The sequence below is a fragment of the Coturnix japonica genome, chromosome 1 (assembly GCF_054131305.1).
Source record: "Coturnix japonica strain WE chromosome 1, WE-NBRP24, whole genome shotgun sequence".
NCBI classification, from domain to species: domain Eukaryota; kingdom Metazoa; phylum Chordata; class Aves; order Galliformes; family Phasianidae; genus Coturnix; species Coturnix japonica.
Genome location: NC_140663.1, coordinates 53,055,294 through 53,079,067, shown reverse-complemented (window position 1 = coordinate 53,079,067; position 23,774 = coordinate 53,055,294). Strand labels below are relative to the sequence as shown.

The 23,774-nt window shown below is 39.7% G+C and overlaps 1 protein-coding gene across 50 annotated transcripts in view; it reads right to left on the bottom strand.

Annotated features, from left to right (window-relative positions):
- Positions 1-23,774, bottom strand: part of MICAL3 (microtubule associated monooxygenase, calponin and LIM domain containing 3) — a 166,115-nt gene that overhangs the window by 87,163 nt on the left and 55,178 nt on the right. For 48 of the 50 annotated variants that reach the window (XM_015864896.3, XM_085520566.1, XM_085520391.1 and 45 more), the window contains exons 2-13: positions 12,540-12,915; positions 9,113-9,320; positions 7,879-7,995; positions 7,088-7,189; positions 6,363-6,518; positions 5,738-5,838; positions 4,869-5,126; positions 4,185-4,300; positions 2,888-3,014; positions 2,332-2,425; positions 1,136-1,283; positions 196-392 (exon numbers count right to left, since the gene is read on the bottom strand). In XM_015864896.3, the coding sequence (XP_015720382.2) occupies positions 196-392; positions 1,136-1,283; positions 2,332-2,425; positions 2,888-3,014; positions 4,185-4,300; positions 4,869-5,126; positions 5,738-5,838; positions 6,363-6,518; positions 7,088-7,189; positions 7,879-7,995; positions 9,113-9,320; positions 12,540-12,803 (1,888 nt within the window). In that variant the 5' untranslated portion in view covers positions 12,804-12,915. Of the gene's footprint in view, positions 1-195; positions 393-1,135; positions 1,284-2,331; positions 2,426-2,887; positions 3,015-4,184; positions 4,301-4,868; positions 5,127-5,737; positions 5,839-6,362; positions 6,519-7,087; positions 7,190-7,878; positions 7,996-9,112; positions 9,321-12,539; positions 12,916-13,882; positions 15,770-23,774 lie in introns of those variants that run through there. The other 2 variants (XM_085520407.1, XM_015864905.3) reach the window with 2 other exon arrangements.

The window sequence follows — 23,774 nt, the reverse complement described above, 5'->3', positions numbered from 1 at the left end:
AACTTCTCTTTTTGCTCCTGATATTGCTAACATAGTTAGCAGCAAAAAGGATATAAACAACAATAAGAAGGTAACTTTTTGTAACATAAAGTTATTGAGTAACTGGTTATAAGCTCATGTGGAAAAAAGCATGAAAATAACATATTCACTCTGCAGCTGTCCTTACAGATCATAGTCCTGCACCAAACTCCTTACCACTTGAAGAGATGGTGTCTTTGAACATCTCATAGAACTGTGTGAGGTACATCACCATTGACAGTTTATCTGGTTCCCCGACAGATGCCATTTCCTTTCCAGTCATAATGGGAGATATTCCAAACTCCTTTTCCGCAATGTCAAAGGCCAACTGGTTATTCTTCTCCACATTGTGTTCATCCAAAGAATCAAAGTCTCTGCAACAGGCAGGAAGAGGGTGTGTAATGAATCAAGTGGAAACCAGTCTTCTGAAAGAATTCGGGTGGTGTTGGTTTTTTTTTAATCTCTCAAATTTACTTGCCAACAAATTCTTTTGTACTGTACAGTTGATGAACTTTGCTCAAACGTTTTCTTTTTTTTATTAGTTATCCTCTCAATGAATCTATTTTTTTTTCCCTTTTAAGAACCTACTGGTACCTCTGCCAGCCAGTGTTTTCCCATTCTAGAATGAGGTAGCTATTTTACTCACTACAAAGTTTACAGGCAACAACCTCCCTGTTCAGACACTGAGTCACTACATCTACAAGGGGCAGCCTCAACTTTAAAAAGAATTACTGTCAAAAGGAGATTAAGAAGGCCTGTGTAGAGACTTGTTCACAAGAAATTTAACTGAACCCATCAACCATTCCTGACTAATTCCACACAGAGAAGAGCTTTCTGACAATAATGCAATCTAGTCCGTACCAATTTGAACTTTAATTCAATCAAATCATCCATAAAGGAAAATGACAACATGTTTACCTTCATATTCATTAAGCTATTACAACCTTCCACTCCGCTGGTGAATCACTGTACATTAGCTTCCATCAAGCTTAATTGAATTCATTTCAATCCATTTCTTCGTTAGTCACAAATGCATTGCCTCAGTCTCAATAGTACTAGTTTGAAATAAAACTACTGTTCTGCTCTCCCCAGATCTTCAAAAGAGCAAATTACTTACATTAAGTCTGGACGGTATCTGTGGATAATGGCACACAAAGCTAAGCCACTTTTCCATGACATCGTGAGATCGGTCACATTTACACCAGCATACCCATCTGTCTGCCTCTGGCACCAGCTGAGCAATTTACTAGAGCGAGCTAAGGACTCTGTAAGAAATCACGCTGTTAAGCAGAAATGCACAAAAACTCTTTTCTGAATTCTAACTACATCACAAAAAAAAAAAAACAAATCAACAAATAAAACTTTCATGTAGAGGATAAGCTCCTTCTACAACAGACAGCATGGGACAAAACTACTGTTATTTTTTTAAAGACTATCACATCTAATTTAGACGCAAAAGAGGATTTTTCATTTGCTAAAAAGCATTCACCTATGTTATAACTTGACATATAATTCACCCTAAAGGAACGCCAAGAATTATAAAGAAATCACAAAGGCTTGCTTTAAATATGACCTAAAGCTTATAGAGTAGTACAATATTCTCTGAAGCCCAGATACAGTATTTCTAATGGAAAAACTGCAAATGTACATTTGTAACTTTTTCTTTTCTATTGAAAGTTTTCCATTAGAAGTACTGACCTGTTTTGACCTTGCCTTACTGCAAGATCTGACAAGATTACAGCCTAAAGGGATATGGTTGCAGGACAAAGAATGTATCCATAGACTAACTAGATTTTGAGCAGTGATAGGAAGCTCAGCAGCAAAGCACTATTGAGGGAGTCCCTGAACACTATCTGGACAGAATATTGCAAGTAAAGTAATGTTTCATTTAATTAAGCTGGGAGATGAGATTAACTAAATAAGAGTATGAACATGAAAGATTATAACAGACACACCTTCTGTTATTTTTATTAGAATGTTGGGTTTATGATTAGAGTGAATTCAGAATAGCCTTCTGCACTTTAATTAAGGATATTATTATAGGATAAAAGACATGAAGAAAAATGCTTGTATAAGAAAATATGCTCTAAAATTTTAACAGCATTACAGAGGTGGGAAATTAGGTAAATAAAAGTATATTTGCATGTTAAGTGAAACTTGAATGATTAATAAAAAATCAGATTGTTGACAAAATTGTTTTATCTAAACCAAAAGAAGCTGGTTAAACAATACACTAGAGCCCTGTTGCTGCATGTGCCTTGTGCTGATGCGGCATCAGAATATCAAAAGGAATGGAGCAGTAACCAGACCTACCATTCCGAGTCAGCTTTGGTGTCCTGGAGTTCACAAAATTCTCTATTTCCAGGTGTATGTCTTTCAAATCTCCTGTATTATACAAGTGGCGTACCTAAAATGATACAAAAAAGTGACCAACACACTGTGTACCCAATAGATACAGAAAGAGCAGGAGGACAAGCAGCAGCTATCCCAAGGCAAAAGAGCAAGTATTCTTATGTAGCAGAAATCTCTAGCCCAAGAAGTCCAGAACAAGGAACAACTCATCAGTACTGAACAGTCTGCCTGACTGATGCAGCTCAGTGGATATCAGACTGCAATCCTAACCTGGTACTAAAAAATGCAGGCAAAATCAAAAATACAACTGAGTTAAAAGTGCATTTTTAAGACTTCAAAACTAAACAAATTAGAAATTTAGTAAAGAGGTCAACTCTTGACTGATATACCTGCATTTCACTGCTTCCAGTTATACTGCCACAGTCACGTCACTATCCCTGAAATACTAGCATAGTTTCACCTAAGAAAAGACAGTGCAGATTACAAACACTCAGAAGCATCACTTCTCTCCAGTTACCTGCTGTGGCCGCAAGAAGTTGACGTTGATATTGGGATACCGGGTGGCTGGATCAATGCTATAATGGCTGAAGTTTTTACTCACATTCTCAGGAGTGGTCTGAGGCAGTAGTCTATAAATGCTTTCCCTTGGGAGGAAAAAAAAATGTGGGGTTGTTTTTGTTTTGTTTTGTTTATATATATATATATATATATAATATATATTATATATTAAATATTATATATTTAAAAGACACAACACTATTAATATCGCTAAATCAATTCTGGAGAGAAAAAACTTCAAAAGCTAAGAATCCTTATCAGTGTATTTAAATCTGCAATATAATACTACACCAGAAATCAAAAGGAAGGAAGAAAATAATACACTGACCACAACTAAAAGGGTTCCCCACTACAGGAAAACACTGACACTGAAATGACTCAGAAAGAGGACTGGAGTACTCAGCCTGTGAGGAGAAGCCAAATAAAGTGGATTTGGCCAGCCTGAAGGCTGAGGAGAGATGGTATTGCTCTCTGCAAATGTCTAATGATGTCTGGCAACAACCAGAACATGATTAACTTCACCATTATTCAGAATTCAGCAAAGGAGAATATTAAATGTTTAACATAGATAGAATTTTAAACATTATACTACAGTTCCTAACAGAAGTTGCAGTTGTTTAAAATAGGTTCTTACACATTGATTTACGGACTCCATTTTATAATGACTTAAGTTCTGATTTTAAGCAACGACCTTATGTCACCAGAACAAGTCTCAACAAAAGATGATAAAAACATCAAGAGCAATACTCCAGAGAAACAAAGACAAGGTGTTCTTTGGCTCACATGAAACAAAGTGACCAATTATCTGAAACAAAAAACAGGTCACAGCTTCCTTGAGAGAAAACTATAAAATATATTTACCCGACAATAAGGGACAGCAAAAATTTTTGTTTCCCATTTTAAAGGCACCTACACCTTCATCTGGTTTGCTATTGCAATGCTTGTGACAGTAAGTTAGGCTCACTTTCTCTATGTATTGCCAATAAGCACCAAGAAGAGACTCTCCACCTAATCAGTTTTGTACAACTAGGACCAAGAACAGCTACAACATTTATTTCTCTTCTATTAATATACTTTAGTTTATCGGTGCCTTTGGATATATTTTTTTAAATTCAGTTATAGCTACAAGAACCCTCTAAAAACAGCAGGAATCTGCATCTCATATTCTGTCTACGTATTGGTACTGGCAAGGACGAGAAAGAATGACAAGATATTGGAGGATTAGAACTCAGAATGTAAACATTTTTTTCTATTACCTCTCTGCAAGAACTTCCAAAGGACTTGCTCCGAGTGACCAACTTCGTACCATCCAAGCAGAGTCCATTGCAGCTAAAAATCCTCTCGCTATTCCAGTTCCCATTGGCCAAAATGGCTAATATTGTAGTTTACAAAAAAAAGACGAGAAAGAAAAAGCATCAGTTAGGGAAAGCTTTAAATTAATATCAAGAATATAGACAGGGAATAATCTGCTGGGAAGTTTTAGCTCAGTAATTAGCTCAAAACTCAACTCCCACTGGGCCAGAGGAAGCCAGACAAACCATGAATTGTCCATGAGGTCTCCAATAAGCAAACCCTCATCTATTTCCAACAACAATTCACTGCCTAAAGTGCCTTAAAAGCTACTTTTCAATACCGCACTTTTAAACCAACTATAAAATACTAATTATTAACAGGCTTAGAGTATGGTCCCATACAGAGTGTAATTGCCTCAATAAGAAGCACATGGAACCAATATAAGAGACATTTCTGTACATATTTTCTTAAGCAAGATCGTTTCCATACTAAATATTCCACTTCCCCAGGACTCCTACCCTTCATTCAAATCTCCTACTTTGTTATACAATAAACAGCAACACTTCTCATAATCTTATAGGCAGTGCATATTTCAGCGATGGATGCAATAGTTTGTGCTTATGCTTCGATAAGTCTAAAAGACAAACCTCCAAGAGACTGTCCCCAACCAATGCCACAAGTAACTGGTGGCCATTCTGCTCTCGCACCAGTGCTGCATTCTCTGATGCATACATGCACGTGAAGTCAAACATTGCCACATCTGGCTGCCCATAGTGATTGATGGCGAAGTCCAGTGATGGCAGCTGCTGATTAGTAGAAAAGTCAGCTGCTTCTCTGGCATAGTTTAGCAAAGCTTCCTGGTCCACGTTCTCCCGTGAGAGTAATAATTCCGTATCAGCATAATCCTGACAAAGAGAAACAAGTAAAAGTGAGACAGCCAAATCCACAAGGTTATTTTAAGACTGGCATATGTAAGTGTTGACATGAAATTTTATACAAATCCACTGATAAAGGTCTGCCCTTTAATTCTTACATTCCTAGCAATGTTTATCATTTGGAGTAAAAATCTGTAAATACCACTGGCATTTCTGAGTGTGAAAAGGCTAAGAAACTTCTGAGCTTTTCACTTCACACAAAAGGAACAAGATCTCAATCTTTTTGCATTCACTTGTAGGCAAACTACTTTTACCATTGCTTCTGTCAGAATCAGACAAGACTTTCTTTACTCCCTGTATTTTCATTTTTATAAATGAATAGCCCACATAAGCCAACAAAAGTTATTTCTGTGTACTCTTGCTTAGCATGCACAAAACCCCCCCACTGACAAGTTTAGATGGCATAACAGTCTTATAACACTACTACTGGCTGAAAATGCTTGAGAAGGGCATTAACAACAAATGTTAGCCTTCTAAAATACACCTGTGTAATAACATTACGTGGTGCAAGAAGAGTGTTCTTTCAGTGTATTAAAAGTAAAATTTCCCCCAAATCTTAATATATAAAAGTTAATACCCACATGCCGTATTACACCTTTATCCAGCAAGCTCTGTTTTTTGGCAGTCATGACAAAGTAGTGTGTATCATCTTTATAGTAGACGATGTTCTCTAAGTCAATACCTTGTGACAGAACAAAAGATAAAGAATAAACAAGCAACAAATGAGCTCTACTGAAAGAAAGTAAATTGAAACCATATGGTTAGAAGACCTTAGAGAATGGCAGGCAACCTCCTTCCATGCTTTCAATGAGTTTAAAATCTGTATCTTCAGCACAACCAGAAACAAAGCAATTCAGCTGTATATAGCTACCTCCCTCGAAAAATGTATTCATCATCACACTAAGTTTTGTATTCAGATGTGGAATGCGAGAAGCAAACTCAGGCTTCTTTTATGAATGGCTCAGATTTCCTGAAAATCCTTAGGGAAATAAGTCCTGAACAAAAATGACACACATCTGAATGACACACATCTGCTTTGTACAGACATATAGAACAGCTGCAAAAATGAGGGAAGTCAGATATCAAAGAGAGACAGAAAGGACAGACTTCCTTGCACATGACTTTTGTTTACTGACTAAATATTGTGATACCTGAGTTATAGAAGTCAAATAGCTTTAATTGGAAATTTGACAATTGCTGACATACCGGTGGCTTCTCGTAGATCCTGGAAGAACTTCTGGTTGAATATGAAAGCCACACCACTGATCTCTTCTACTTTGGCTTCAGCTGTGGTGTTACGATTGATGAAGTTCGCTGTGATAGCAATCGCTAGTTTACCACGGAACTCTTTTCGGCGAAACCCTGCAAAGGATAAAGGAGCAACGTTGAAGAACAGAGCGTAGCTTCAGAGAAGGCTCAACACACCGCAGACTGGTGCCCTCAAAAATAACGGAGATTGGAACTGATGTTTTACAAACTACTCTACCAAAAAAGCAAAAATCGCTTCATCAGAAAAATAAATGTTCTTGTTTAGGAAAAAGGCTCCCCATTCTTTCTTATCTCTTTCCCTAAAACTGCAACTTGCATAAAAACATTAAGAGAAAATTCTCTACTACACTGTAGAACATTCAGTGCTTTCAACTCCTACTCCCAAAACTGAGAGATGCAACACTATGCAACTAAGGAAAAAAATGTGGGAAAGATTATTCAGGTCAAAATACCTGATTTTTGTGCTAGTGGATAGGAAAAGGAAAAAGACAATCCAAATGCCTTTGTTAAGCATAGCTTTCTACACTGACTTTTTATTTCCTTTACAATTAATCAAATGTATTGATTTTGACTGGGATTTTGAAGGCCACTTTTGTTCACATCTACTCTAACTAATTTAAGAATTAGTTGCATTGTAAAGTGAATTATGGGCACACCGTTACCTTCTAAAGTGTTCCTTCTGCCATCCCCTCCAATGATTACTTCAAATTCATACTCTGATACTGGATGGGTTTTTGGATGGACCAATGCACGCCAACCTATTCCTGTCAATAAATTCTGGTTTAATGACAACATAAACAGTGCACATAGTAGAACAGATGTGTAAAAACGCTTTTTGCTATCCATAAACCCTTTCTTACACAGTCGGTAAAGGTATACCACAGCATATCTGTACTATTGACAGGGCTATGGCTGACTGTCATATCCATTCCATGCATATCAGAGAATGCACTGCAGTAGACAGAGCCCCAGTAAACCCTTCCTGATTATCTTCAAGGGTCACTAAAACTTTTATAAGTTCTTTACTATGTATTCAATTAACAGGATGCCAATAGACAAGCAAGTCACCAGTTCCCATAGTAATCAGACAACAAGTTTCACAAAGATGCAAAAAGCATAACAAAGACCATTCACTATATAAATATCCTCAGTAAACAGAAAGGAAGGAGTTGTTTTAAAAAAGGTCTTTTCTAATTGTAATAAGTAGGCTTAAATATGTTAGGAGACATTAGGAATTACTGTGTCTTGGATTATTTTTACTTAGTACTTCAGGTGATTGTGTTTTACTAGAAAGAAGAAAGCTCATTAAGAACTCAAGCAAAAGTGTGTTAAATATTACTGTCATTAATGGAACACAAGAAACAGAGGAGTCATATGCAACATTACGGAGCAGGAGTCTATGTAACTGACCATAACTTCCCCGTTCTCTACAACCCATTTCAATACTACTTGCTTTCATTTTCCTGATCCTCTGGAGGGTAAACAAGCCCTTGAAATTCCACATTGACATGGATCTCTATTCCCAAGATCAAGGCAACCTTCAAAAGGATAAGCTGGAGTTGACGGATACCTGAAAAAAATACAATGACAAAAAAATAACAGAAAAAGGAAAGGGCACAAGTGCACACACCTCTGTTTGACATTACTAATAAACTGATTTAAAGGCTAGCTGCTGTTTGCTTCTTCCAACTGTGTGCTCAGCACTTCATCCAGGCAACACTGGTGGGTAATAACACGGCATGCCAAGAAACTCCCACGTAGCAGCAACTCCAGCCCTTCTCAAAGAAGGTAAATCCTTTTTTAATGTTTCAGTCTCAAAATCAGCAACAACAGAAACAACTAGAACATGCACTGCAGGAGAGGCAGGAAATAGAGCACAGGCAGGACTGCCCTTTTGTCACAGATGGTAACCAGCCTTTTGATCAACTTGTAATACTGAGATGCACCTTACTGCTGACACCATTGGGTTAGTGAGGAATATTAAGTTTCTCATCACCTCTTTCCGCTTAAGTTAGTGTAGGTAACAGGTATGAAAATGATTGTGTGCAAATCAGAAAGGAGAATAATAATTCTAGGGAGGAAACCTCATTGTCACATTCCTGATACTGAAATGAAGAAATGCTCCACCTACAATCTAAATGTCAACTGCACTGAGACACAAAAGAAGACAATATGAAGTATTGGAAAAATAAAAATATAGGGCAAACAGAAGAAGAAAAGTTGCAAGACTGAAGTGACAAAGGTCTTTCTGTTTCTACCATTCATTTTCCCTCACAAAAGAACAGCTTTTGCACTGTCCAAGAAGTTAAATCTTATCTACTATGATTATGCCAATTTATACTTCCATTTATGCCCTGAGGTGAACACAGACTGATGGGCACTAACCTGCTTGGTAAGTTTTTGGCTAAGTTTGGGTTTTTTTGTTTGTTTGTTTGTTTGTTTGTTTGGGGGGGGAAATAATAATAATTGAAAAATGGCAATTTCTGCCCTCAGAAAGCAGAAGGTATAAAAAGATAGCAGGTACACTAAAAGATATATACTGCGTGTTTGATCATGCCATGGCGCAATCTATTTCTTTCATATTATACCATACTGACACGATGCATTTTCATGAGATGCTCCTTGCCTCAGCTACCTCACCCTTTTCAAGAACAAGAGCTGCCATGTCAGGCAGCAGCTCTACTTACTGATATGGTCTATGGATCCTGCGCAGAATTTGCCATAAAACTTCTTGGCGCCAAGACCCCTCAGGTCATGTATGGTGAATGGCCACAAATGCAGAACGTTATTCCGGGAAAAGGCATCCCTCTTTTCTATGACCACCACCTTGGCTCCCAGGAATGACAGGTCGATGGCTGTACGAAGGCCACAGGGTCCAGCCCCAATAATCAGACACTGTAAAACAACCAACCACAAAGTAACTATACAGTTCAAAGAGGAAAAGGGTATTTTCAACCCTTCTTTTAAGGGATTAAGACCATAGCACACTCTCCAAGCTATGTGAGCACCTGGAAAGCAGCAATATTTCTGAAGGTTTCTTTCTCCAGTTCCAACCACGCCTTTTCTGTTTTTAAGAAAAGGTGAAGTAGACTTTTTTACATATGTGATCATTTAGAATAGCATTGACAGCACTCTGACTTACACCCACACTGATGCTTCAAAGTATTGCAGCAAAGGAACCTCCAAGGTAAGTAAACACAAAGTAAAAGTGAACAGTGCATAATTAGACCATTTTTATCAAAATACATTTTCTTCATTGTAACCTTTGTTATTTCAAAGGTCTTTCATCTTCTCCCATCTTTCTCCACTCTATTCACAAACTCTTTTAGAGGCTAATAAATGACTTGAGAAACACTTGCGTATCCAGTGCAGAAAGTACTTCTGAAGAAACAAAGGAATACAGCAAGATATTTTATTTCAAGATTAAAAATCCAAGATACTCAACTGCCCACAGAAACTGAAGTCCACAGAAAAAGCTGGCATGTGTGTATTCACATTAATATGGTGCACAGTCCATTTTGTCATATCAGTTCTGTACTGTTTTTCTATTGATTATGAACCAGACACACAGGATAAAGACCTGCCAACATGGTGACTGTTTCTACCATGCGAATATTTTCCAGATCCCTAAGTACCCTTACCGCTGGAAAAGAAAGCTCTTTAAGAAATTCTTAAGTATGCTAAAACTTCATCAGAACCTACCCTCCTGATTATACAGTCTATCCCAAAACAAAGCTCTTTGTTCTTTGATAGTCCCCATAAGCCAGTTTGTACAGTTCCCCACATTTTAAACATGCTTTTCACTGGGTTACAGATTCTTCAAATGATGTGAAAATGCAAAGACAAAGCCTGAATGAGAAATAAAAGTACAGTCTGCTTGCAGTAAGAATTAACAACCAACATGCAAGCACTAAACAAGGCTACTGTGTAAGATAACAACACATATAAATCTGAGGGCAGAGATACAAGTCTAGAGAAGAGGGAAGGGAAAGATAACAGCAGTTTATTTGGTAGTTTTGGGAACCTGAAGGCATAAATACAAAATGCTAGCCCAACCACTGAGGTATTAGCAGAGCAATTCCAAAACAGACCTGCATACTGAACAGGTGTCCAACCTTTAATTTGTTAAAAGCAATGATCAATTAGGAACTACTGCATTCTTCCAATTCAATGTTGCTTTCTTCGTGGTTAAGTGTTATTCTCAAACACCACTTAGCCTTTCATTTTTTAACCTTGTAAGAGAATGAGATGAGTGTGTCATATTTAAATAGGCAATTTATCTAGGACTTTAGATGCTCTGGGTCTAAAATACACAATACACAGCGAAGCAATTCATGGCAAAGGTTGACACCTTTTTTTTTTTTTTTTTAAACCTCCACAAGAATATTAAATAGTGGTGTTATAAAACACAGCAAGCTTCAAGCACTATTAAAACAGAAGAAAAGACTGTTCCCTTTTCCACCCCTACTGACTCTTTCCAGTTTCAGATCTCTTGTAGAAACCTAAGCTCTGATATTTGCATGGGCAGCGGTAAGCATGAAATGTTAATCGGAGCCAAGTAACTGTCGTCCCTTCTTCCTTTGCTCCACAATGACTCCAAGCAACTGCTGCAGCTCTGTGCACTGAAGCAATCTCACTCCTCACAATCAATTCTTGCTCAAGATCTTTCAGATAAGTTATATTCAGTTTCCAGTAACAACACCATGGTAATGTAACATTAAATGCAAACAAATCCTGAATTCTCCAGTTCTCAAGTGGAGGATTACCTTTCTGCTCTCTTTTGAGCTATTCAAGCTAAATAAATAAAGGGGCTAATGTAAATTTTTGGTAACTATTTACATTTGGACAAATCATCACATCCAAGTCTTACTTTCATGAACTATACCCCCAGCCATCTGAATTCCAGTTAACCTGGACACTGGCCATGTGATGCACCAAGTACCCATTCTGTCCAGGGCACTTCACCCCAGCACGATTTTAAATAGTCAAGCAGCAATTAAGCTCCAGAAAAGGAGACCTTCATATGATCAAGTACACAGAAGCTGAGCTTACTAAAGAAATGACAGACAGAAGTTTTAAGAAATGGGTAAAATCTTGATCTTGTTTTAAATTCTATCGTTTCCACACACCCACCTTAATGTCTGCATTATTTATCTTTTATAATTAGTGTTTGCAAAGTACATTAAAACTTAGGAATATAAAACTGAGATAGGAAACATCAAATCAGAGATGATTCAGTTCTCAAAAGGCCTCCACTTTGAATAGTTGCAATTACCTCCTACGAGTTACATATAAACATTTAATGGCAGAAACTGGTAGGGCAGGAAGCAAGTAATTAACAGAGATATATGAAAAATATGAAAAAATACACTTGAACGTCTATCATTTCTTTACTTAAAAAAACAACAAGGTTTGTATTTAATGGCATGCCAAAATCATTTATCATAACAAGCACGTACTCTTTAAGATGTACTAACAAAAAGTAATTTTTGAAACAATTCCCTTTCCTCTCAGCTACCTGATTTCACTGCTCAAATTGACTTGAATCTCACATCCACAATCCTGCATGTTCCTGGGTTGGGACATGTAAGCATGGATGTTATTTAACTCATCCACCCTTTTTAGTTGCATTTCTACAGAGCATCTCACCGGCAGCTTCTCAGTGACACTGGCAAATAAGGCTTCCCTCCTCTTCCTCATTTCCTTCACTCTCCCTCCTTACCAAGCACACATAAGAGAACTGCTATGCCATAACTCAATCTCACCTATGGCACTGATGTCACAACATAGAACGGAAATCTGCAGACTGATTCTCCTGAATAAAATGCAAATATTTTGGGTTTCCACTTAACTTCCCCTTCCCCTCTTCAAGTGAACAACCAAATTTGGTAGTTGCAAACAGAATCTTCATTCAGAGTAAAATTAAAACAAATGATGGCTGTATTGTAAATAACACGGATGAGAACATTTCTGAATCCTCCCTGGGCTTATACTGCCACTAGACAAATGTCTTTCAACAATCAGTTATTTTTCTTGTGTATTCCAGAGACGAAGTGGGTAACAGTTGTTCTGATTCCCACAGATAGGTCTCTTACGAAGGATCACTTTCCTTACCTTCGTGTTGGCGCATGCTTTCCCCTTCTTGTAGTCCTTATGGCTGCCCCTTTTATCCAATTTGGCCCACAACGCTTTGGCTTTCCAGTAATTTAGCTTAGACTTGAGTTTGTGATAGAAAGAACGGTAGTCCTTGGGCTTTAGTTCTAGGTAGTCACAGAGCTCCTGGAAAGCCTTGAGAGTCCCCTTACACGTTGAAGCCTGGACAAATCTGTCGAAGAGAACGTGAGCCTGGTTCACCTTCTCATTCTTACTCTCCTCCATGCTTCACGCTCGGCAGCTGCCCTGCAGGGCAGCTGTTCTCTTCCAGTCTGCCAGATTTCCCAGTGTTACTCTGCTGAGCCGCTTTTACCTCTGGCTTACGAGCATTATTAACCTATAAAATAAAAAGAAGGAAATGTAACCAAGGTTGCTCTTATTTTTTTCTTTCCAAAATCATCTTTGTGCCTGAGCCGAAGTCCAGATTCTCAGTAACGAATAAAGAAAGCATCAGTCCTAAATAAGTCAACTAACCAATACCCCAGGCAGTCCTGCTGAGCTGACTCAAGCGCAGCCTCCTGAAGCTCACCAGCCTTCTCTTCAGACGCTGGGACACGTCTCCTCTATCAAAGCACAACATACTTTACCTGAGCCACACAAGCTGTGAGTCTGAAGGCCTTGCCTTTGTGCCCTGCCATAATGAATGCAACAATGGCACTGCAGCCCTAGAAAGAGGTTAAACCTAACAGCAATCAAATTCTTAAGATGTCAAGACTGAAAAAAAAAAGCCAGCCTGTGCTGCATCAAGCAGTATGAATATCTGTTTCACCTAGAGCCTATAGGGATATTTCCTGCCTTGGTAAGCAAGTAGCCCAAGAGAGAAAGGGGCTGCAGTACTATCCATGTGGGGTACTCAGGTTGTTTCCTCTGCTCTGTGGCTTTCAACATTGTTTGATACACAGATCCCCACATTTCTGGTGGTAGTTGGGCTCCTCGGCAGATGAAATACGCTAATGGGGGGTCTACTACTCTTAGTTGCTTTCCTGCGATCCCAAAGAAGTACAGAATTGCTTAGAGCACAAACAGTTTTCTTTACAGAAAAGCTATTCCACTTAATATATAACAAATCTTCCTTTTATATACAACCATACACATATAAATACATATATACAAGTAAGGTATAAACAATTACTCTAAGAAAGAATATTTCTGTTTATCTTCAGATAGGACGGTAGCATGGGAACATACGCTGGAACTGTGGAAAGGAAAACTGTTTTGAGGTACATTTTCCTTTATTTTTTGCAAAGGGCATTAAGGTAAAAAAGGAAGCATGTGGACTCAGATAAAAGCTTTTAGATTCTCACCAGCTCTTTTCCTGCTTCCAGCAGACAGGAAGCCAAGGCAAACATTACAGCTCATGTCTCTCTTCCCCTCCACCAGGACAGCTCTGAAGGAGTTTATGTGGGCACTCCTGCTTCCCAGCCAAGCATGGTATTTATTGCTTGCATTTACAAATAGCAGAGGAGACTCAGAAACCTTTACATAAATCCCTGAACTGTTTGGTATTAAAAATAAAATTAAAAATAAAATTAAAAGTTCCTGCAGAAGCCACAGAATAACAACACGTTATACCACACAGTGTATTTCTGACTTTATAAGGACAGCTGCCTTAGAGGACTCAGCACAAACAAAGATGTTTTTCTATGTTGATGGGCATTGATGATGTCCACAGCAGTACTGCTCACTAAGCAGTATGGAATTAATTTCTTGCCTTACTTTTAATCTTAACTTCACTATCAAACATGCTCCAGACTTGCACCTCAGGGTGACCGCCATGTTTGGTGCTTTAAACCTTCACCCCCTGTTCCCAAGAGTGCTATAAAGAGCCCCAGCAAATCTCTTATGTTGAGGGAGCAATTTCCGTGCGTCTTGTAACAGAGATGAAATAAAATACCTACAGTCTAAATCCATACACCTCATTTACCACTTCAAGCTGGATACTATTCTGTTCATCTCCCCCATCCCTGACACTCTACTACCCAAAACCTCTACAGCAGCACTTCAGATGACTGATGTGGCACTTCCTAAGAATAACCCCTAGAAACTACACAGCCTAAATGCATCAGCGTGGCAATTTAAGCCGGTTGGTACACAGACAATTACTGATACATCCAAGACGCAAGGAGAGCCTGAGTCTCATTTCCTGCTCTTCCTTCTGTTGTGTTGTATTGAGCCCTGTTGTATTATCACCAAAGGAGCAAAGTGGCACTGACTCTGCACTGTGTACAGATCTGTGAATTAAAAAACAACCTTCCATCACCACAGGAACTCAGTGCTTTGTGTTCAAGGTTGGCCAAGTCAGGAGACAGACCTGCAAAAGCAGGTCACTTTGTGAAGCACAACCAGAGCGGCACGTTAATTTCACTGCTCTGCCTACATCCCATCTCACACCGGCTGTTAAGTTAGTTATGCCCACAGGTCAAATACAGAGGCTTCAGTCACTGTAATTAGTCACTCCTTAAAACTCTGCATTCTTGATGTATACACCCAAAGCCCTCGGAACCTGTGAGCAACATGTCAGAGAGCACGGAAATTACAGGAGGCAAAGCAAGGGCAGGCAGGAATTATTTGCCAGGTTTCCAGGGTATTTGTGTGCCTTGCTGGCCCTGCTGCAAGTCTGCAGCATCCTGCATGTTTTGTCTCGAGGCAGCTGATTGCTGACTCAGAAGCTCTGCAAATCCCTTGGCTGAAACGCTGGGAAAGAAAGACAAAGTCTGTGAAAAAATGCATGCAAGAGCAACATTCATGTTGCTATTTACAATAATATCAAGGGGTTGTCACTGACTCATGGCTGAAAGTACGCTCAGGATCTTTGCTCCAGCGCAAGATAAAAGAACCCAATGAGGGACATCAACAAAGGATGAATAATTCCAGGTGGCGCTTCCTTCCCCTTCCTGCAGTCACCAAAGGCACGTGAACATTTTACCAAACACATGCATGATAAAGAAAGCCCAATGCCTACATATGCACAATAAAGAAAGCCCAACGCCTGCTAAACTCACCCCAACTTGTATCAAACGGAAGAAATAGGAAAGGATTTTGCAAGTGACACTCACTGCGAATTTGGTTACAAATTCCCGCAGTGCTGCAAATCCTATATCCCGAATACATACCTCCTTGTACAGGAACCATCCTCCTACGTTTTCAATCCGGATTTAGTTAGAAGTGCTCACTCAACTAATGATTTGTGCCTGGAAAAGTAAAATATTTTGGTATAGGAATGCATTTTCCAGCATTCTTCCACATGTTTTTTTTTCCAGCAGTAACTACTGATTTAATTCCATCTGAACTCACAGATTGCTCTTTCTGGCTCAAAACAGCATTTTGAGCAAATAAAACATTCGCCACTTCTGAGTGAGAGATCCTTGGAGCACCATGTCAGTATTTTCTTACATTTTGATTACTTTACAGCTAGGCAAAGACTGCAGATGCACCCTTGACAAACCTCTGGAGGGCCAGTGATCAGTAAACTACAGTATTGTATGAAATCTAAATGACTGATAGCTCCAACAGCCCCAATTTCCATTGATTTCATCCTTTCCGCAGTATTTCCAATTGAACAGAAACATCCCATCGCCTCTTCATGGCCCCTTACCTTCTGCCTAAGACTCGGTAACATGCTCTGGAAACTCTGAGATTAGCGTAGTACAGCAGCCAGTACACACTTGCAACTTGGCTAGCAAAAGCCTAAGAACAGATTACTGTTAAGCTATGCTGCAGACAGTGGGGACACCTATTTTTGTCTCTCTCCCCTACGCAGCCACCAGTTTTCTTGTAGGAAATGAGTTACCTTCAAGACTTTTACTCCCTGTCAAATCTGGATGAAATGGTTCCGAAGTTATTAAGGATGAATTGAAAAGCAGATGGACAAATGAGTGCAGCCTGTAAGCCTTCCCTCTTTAAGATACCGCGCTAACAAAAGTCTTTATTCCAGCAAATGAAGGATCTCTGCTTTCGTTTCCAGGATTTGATTTATTTATACTTTTGGCTAAAACTGAAGAAATGGTCTTTGCTACAGTATGCTGATTGCATTGTAAGTGATCCCAGATATCAAGAAGTGCAGGCTTAGGTTGGCTGTAAGGGCTGGGGAACAGATGGCAAAAAGAGGACAACTTTGACAAGAAAAGTTAAAAAGCACTGGCAATTATTTTAGCTCCATATCATGCAGACAACAAATGGGAAAGCAGGAGGACAAACGGGTGGGGCTGCCATTGTGTGCAGCTTCCCTTTTAGACCAGATGGAAAAAAGAAATGTCAGTACTGCACATGGTCAAGTTTGAAGATGGTATTTAGAGCTACCCTCATTCATAACATTATACACTCAAGCAAATACAGTAGACAAATAAATGTTTGTGGTTTATGCACCTATCAAACCTGGTTTGAGGGGCTTCTGCACACCATATGTGGATGAATCATTTGGGTCTCCATCTATTTTCTCTCTAACTCTACCAAGCTACAGCAAAACTGGGAGCAAGAGGGATCAGATGCAAACTTGTTGCAAACACAAGAACCCATTCCTCATCATAAGATCAAAGTATTTATACAAACAGGTCACAAAATGTCACAGAGAAAGCTCGATTCAGTAATGATTTGAAATGAGATGCAAATTATATCAAAGAACATGGAAACAAATATAGAGGCATTTACAGATATTTGATTCCCAAATTCACATCAAGGTACTGAATAAAAATATGTAGATTGTTCATTCCTAATCCTTTCTTAAGTGCCATAAAATGTTTACTGAAACATTAGAACTACAAAATAAGACCTTTTATCTACATAAATTCAACAAATGTACTACGGTGCCACTCTGTCATATACCAGTCTTTGATCAAATCAGGGTCCCTGTAGTGAGTGAATATCAATGTCAAAAAAGGAGGCCAAAAACCAAACCAGATGTCTTTTCTTCCTTTGATAAAAAATAATGTCCCAGAATGTTCTACCTGGGATTTTCCTTCTGGTATCTGGGGAAAAGATGCTTATCTTAAGCATTGAAATTGTCATGTATTTGACCATTTTAGACAGTTTCTTTGAATCATAAAGCCAAAACTCCATAGACAATAAAAGAAGAAAGAAAAATGCCATGGAAGAGGAAGAGGTAACTGCTCCCTTATTAGATGGTAGAGGAATGACAGACCATCTGGATGGCTGTCATACTGTACAACAGGCTTCAAGAATGACTAGCCTAGAATCCCTGAATATACCCATGACACAGCCATATACCAGGGAGACCCCTCATGGCACAAGTCTTCACATAGGGCCAACAGTAACCAATGCAGTGATTCCTTCTCAACTCATTAACTACATGCTTGAGAAGCTGAGGACATTCAAGGCGTATCTTGGAACTGTCACCATTCTGTAAAGAACCACATCATTACCCATAAATAAAATATATTTCCTGAAATAAGACTTAAGAACTTCTGACTAGAATCAAAACTCTGAAAACAAACTGTTTGGAATGTGTCTTCCAGGGCATGTTATATGTGCAGCTTTCCCTTTAAAAGCCTTCCAAAACCCCAAGACATAGGACAGCAAAGGCTGCATTTATTATTCATATGGTGACGTTCATGCATATCCTACAAAGTCTATTAAAATCTTCCTGGTACAGACTCTACCATGATAAAGCACTAAGGACATGCAGCTACATACACATCATCATCACTGTTTCAGAGACCATATGGCAGCAAGGTGCTCAGAGACAAGCCTCCTGCTCTGGGAAGAAGGCAGCACTCACTTCCAAAACATATTTCTTCATAACAATTAACTTCTTGGTGCACCTGCTACAACACAGTGCCAGCTTCTGCTTCCCCTTCCTCCCAGATTTTACCACTATAAATACTGTAGGAAGTTAACCCTACCAAAGGACTCGCCACATCTCACAGCTTGCCACATCCTCCTTACCCCAGAAACCTTAGGAACTCATCCTGTAAGAGCAATGCTTCCCTTTACAAGTCCCCCAAGCCCCCAGACACTTGACAGCAAAGGTTTCATTTGTTACCTGCATGGTGAAATTCATGCATCTCTCACAAACACCTGGGAGAAAACAGGAACCCTCAAAACACAAATCTTTGTGTTTCAATACAGGAAGCCCTCAGCCTACAGACATGCCCATAAGACCATACCTCACACCTGTAGGAAGTCAGACCATAGGTATTTTCTGATGAGCCGTACATACGTAACTTGTAAGTCAAGTGTACAACCACTTTGCTCTAGGTGAGGGAGACCTCAGTGCTGGGCTGAAACACCTGGAGGCTTCTTACTCCACCTCTTACTAGGTAAGGAGGTTGAATGCCATTCCCTCATTTGAACCGCCTTGAAGCTGATCCTGATGTTACCTTTCAACGTGGAAAATCATCCTAAAGTTAGTTCTATCTAGTTTGCAAGATGAACTTTACTCCCGTTGTTCTTCAAATGCTACCTGAGGACAGCTCCAATATAAAAAAAGCCCTGTTAAGAAATGACTGGAATGACACTTCCACAATACTTTACGATTCCACATTGAGAAAAAAAAACAAATTAGTTGGCTTAGCACAGCCAGACATAAAAGCTTCTAACATCATACAGGGGACAGATTTTCATCTTTCTAAGCCAACATGCTATGGCACAAGAAAAAGAAGTTTTCAGAAAAGCAGTACTGAATATCAGAGAAAAGAAAGCACTGTTCTGACCCAATTGGAATGTTTGAGCAGAATGAAGACCAGAGGCTACACACAAACTGTAGTGACCTCTGCAGCCCAGCAATACAGCTCCTCTGAGATTTTCAGGTTCCGCCAAGAAACACGAGAGATCTCACAGAAGAAATCAACTATTTAATAAAACTCACGTTTTGTGGGTTTTTTTTTTAATTGCATGAATGAAGGTCAGATCTGTCTGAATCTTCTACCAAAACAGGCTGCAACAATCGCAAAAGATAATGTAGGAAAAAATCAACGTGGGCAAAAAGACAGATACATGTGATCTGCAAGTAACAAGAAGGAAAACATTACTGTCCTTTAAGGAGCTCATCGAATGTTTCATATGAAATCTAGAAAGCAAAAAAGCCTAACATCTAATGTAGTACGTGCTTGCACTACGGAAGCTCATGCCTCCAATTACATGCACTCATCTCCACCTCTGTGCTTCAGATCTTCCTTTCATCATCTAATTCTGCATATACAGGCAGGTAAAGGTTACTCATCACAAAGAAGCATGTGGTCCAATCTTGGCTGAACGTAACAAAGTCACCTTCATTTGGGTCACCAAGGGAGACATCATAACATTCAGAAGCAGACTCTAAAACTTGTCATTTCTATCAGCATTTGTTCCAGTCAAAGCAGGTGGCTGCCTGGACTTTTAACTCCAAGGCTCCCTCCCCAGAGGTATGGTAAATACCAGACTCGCACAATCCAAAGAACAAATATTTTAGCTATAGACATGTTTAAAAATGTACATGGAAAAGCAAGTTTTGTGTGTGCTGCTTCCAACTTTCCACTATTACAGAAGTGGAAAAAAGGAAAGTGGTTTCTTGAAGAGGGAGAAAGGAGTTACAAAGTAGGATTAAAAGATACCTAATTCCAACCTATACACTTACTCAACTAGTTCAAATAAAGTATATTGTACAGGGCAGTTCAAATGGATATTTCATAGATATATCTTATGTTTCCGTAGCGAAATACTGAATACACAAAGCAGATATACTTAAATGTTTTTGAATTGTTTTTGTAATGCAGGCATTGCAAGACTATTTTGGAAGCCAAGAAACCTACGTGAAGACATTTGAATAAAAAAGCCATAAAAAATTCTCCAACCCACAAACCACTTCATTTAGAGGCTGCTGAATTTTATAAACAAAACAAACCCCAATGCTTATTCCGTGAAAAGCCCAGGAAGGGTTGGGACCATCCTGTAACCCTTAGGTGCAACCTCAACCTTGCCCTTTATAATTGCTAGGTAAAATATACACAGAGCTCAGAAAACACCTGAGGAAACGGACCTCAAACCTAGACCTTGAGAACTGCTGCCTCCTTCCACTTACTGAAATGATCCAAGAGCAACACCTCAAGGGCTCAGCTGCAGAACAGGACCAGACTTCACTTGCTACTTGTTGCATGCCTTCACTTGTCACTTAGTGTTGGTCTATCCAGCACTCTATCACAGCCAACATAGGTCTCTATCTGCCACTGCCCCCAGCACACACACTGCCAGCAAACCCAAGCTCCATCAGCCAGGCCAACTCCCTCAGTTTTTTCACCACTGCCAAAGAGAATCACGCTGCACGATATCAGTGTACCCTACTTATGTAGCCCAGCTCAGGACACTCAGTTTTCCTCTCCCCTTAAAAGTTGTGCATGAAAATGTGTGTTGTGTAGTCCTTCTACATATCTAAACCAGAAATGGAAGTCAAGGAACTTGATCCAGAGGAGGTGCAGCAGGTTGCTTCTTGATGCTCCACGGGCCACCACAAGCCTCTTTTGTCCTTGCATGTTAATTAGTCATTAGATTAGACCATAATATACTATTAAGCAATTTGCCTTTCTTTTGCAAAAGCAGAGTTACATACCTCAGCAAGAGCAATACTGGCTCAACAGAGTGTGAATGGGACACAAAACAGGATTTGAAGGGAACCAGGAAGAGACTCGATGATCCTTACTGGGTCCCTTCCAACTCAGATATACTATGATTCTATGAACTGCTCCTAGCAGTTAACACAAACATCTGCTATCACATCTCCTGGGCTAATTTCCTGTAGGTAAGAAAAAAACCTCTATCATACCCTTTCCTCAAAGCACTCCCTTACTGTACTTACAGCTTGGAGTCCATCTCTCATCACAGCAGTAAATATCATATTGTTAATAAAATCGACACAAACTCCAAACCCCTCGCAGCTAATAAACTTCACTGAGAGACTGTCAAGTAACAACTGATCAAATCAGACGCTCCATTACTCAATCCTGGGTCTAACCCATCATTCATTTTCCTCACAGTTAACCAGAAAGCTTTTATCAGGAGACAGGAATAGGTTGCAAGCAAAAACTTAGTTGACAGTTTGGCAGAATCAAGAAGTTACATTTTCTCATGTTACAAAACCAAAACTTATAAAGGTAATCCTGATTATAGGTGGAGTTCTGAGAATAAGAAAACAAAACTCAGAACGTTGAGCTTTCTGCTCTTGACAGAAGTTAGTTCCATTCGTACATACTGTTACATAGCTTAAAAATAGCAACCACGCAGTTATGTTCCCCACTTGGCTGGACATTTGACTCTCAGTAAATGCTGAACCAGTTTCAACCAGCCAGATAGCGATTCCCCTCAAGCCCCCAAATGCACAAGAGATGCCTCTCTCAGCAAACACACTGCCAAGCTCAATGCCTAGAGCAAATGAAAATCTGTTAGGAAATCAGTTACAGAGGAAAGAGGTGGAGGTGGTTTCGTGATTTGCTCTCCTCTCCCTAAGGCTTTGGCAAGCACAGTTTCTGAAATAAGATGGCACTCATCATTTCCAGAGGCAAACATTACCAGTCTGCTCAAACACAGCTGCACTGGTAGCGACATGAAAAGACTTGGTATGAATTAGTCAGAGATTTAATCCAATCTAAGTGTAAGGATGCCATTCAGCAGAATTTGTTCCTAGCAGTGAGCACACACAAAAGCTTCTCTTTGCCTTTCATCCTCAAGGACTTTCTATCTAGTCTTTTTAATTCCATCCTTCTTTGAATGAATGCCATTCCTCTGCAAGGGTATCGGGGGTCTGAGGCAGACATCCTTAGCTGAACTTCCCAGCTATCACGCAGAGATAGGAGAGGGCACGAGAACTCTTTTTCACTTCATGCAGTTCTGAGAGATCCCATCAAGGGAGCTATAAGTTTTTGTGCAAGATATCTGCACACAACACTTCACCAGCCCACCATTACTATCCACCACACAGAACTATCTGCAGTGAAGCGACTCTCCAGCATGCTCTGACAGCCCCCAGGCCCTGTGCTTTGCCACTGTGCTCTTTGCAGGCTGGAATTTGTCTTACGGGGAATTCCAGGATCTTCACTGACAGACGATTCAATTCTGGACGCTGGGCTCAAACTGAAGAATTTCCATAATTCCTCATTTCGTAACATGAACCTCCATCTGGTATTTGAGTACCAGCCAGACTGGTCTTTTTTTTTTTCAAAAATGCTTTTAAATGCAACAAGAAAGTGCACTGAAAGAGACTGAAGGCAACAGTGATGACTCTCTCAGGGAGAAACACCACCAAGCTGCTGCCAGCTTAGGTCATAACTACAGAATCAGAAAGTATATTTGAGAAGAAAAAGACTGAAATTAGGAAATACTTCCTTCAGCTTTTTTTCAGCTGCTGCTGACTGATAGCACAGCACAGCTCCACAAACATGGGGAGACCAGCAGCTGAGGCAGAATGTCAGTGTGAAGTGGCTGCTTTCCTGGAAACCTGCTCAGTGCTCCTACACAACCTTTCATGTGGTTACTAAAAGGTCCTTTCCAGATAGAGCAACCTGAGGCTTTCAACATCCAGAAAGCCCTCTCTTTACAGTTGCTCATCAATAGTAAACAATTCAGTATTCATATATTCACCACTAGCTACACTGATGTATGCACTGCTATCAAGAAGGGTTTTGTCCAGTGTGAAGGCTTAAGTAATGTGAAGAATTTATTCCTAATTAGACTGGAAGCCCCCACTGCAATTTGAATCACAGAATCATTAGGGTTGGAAAAGAACTCTAAGATCACCTCATCCAACCACCAGCCCATCCCCACTTTGCCTACCAACCATTACCCTCAGTGCCACATCTGAACAGTGCTCGAGCACCTCCAGGGACGGTGACACCACCACCTCCCTGTGCAGCCTGTCCCAGTGCACCACTGCTCTTTTGAAGAATAAACTTTCCCACATACTCTCACCCCTTCCCTTGCCCTCACAATGGTGATTCTGTCCTTGGAGTGACCCAGAGCACAAGGCAGGTTTGCAGAAAAAGCCAAAATTATTAGTTCTTCGCTGCTTCTGGTCTCTAAACCAGCATACTGAAAGATCAAATGAGCCCTGATCCCATTGGGAAGAGGTAGTTGCCATTGTAGAGAAACATGCCATATAGCATAATATACTTGGTATTTATATGCTCACTGTCTCCCCTATCCCTCCCCATGCGTACAGCTGTTTGTGTCCCAGTGCAGCCATTGGGTTTGGGGTGGGAGGGTTTAGGTTTTTTG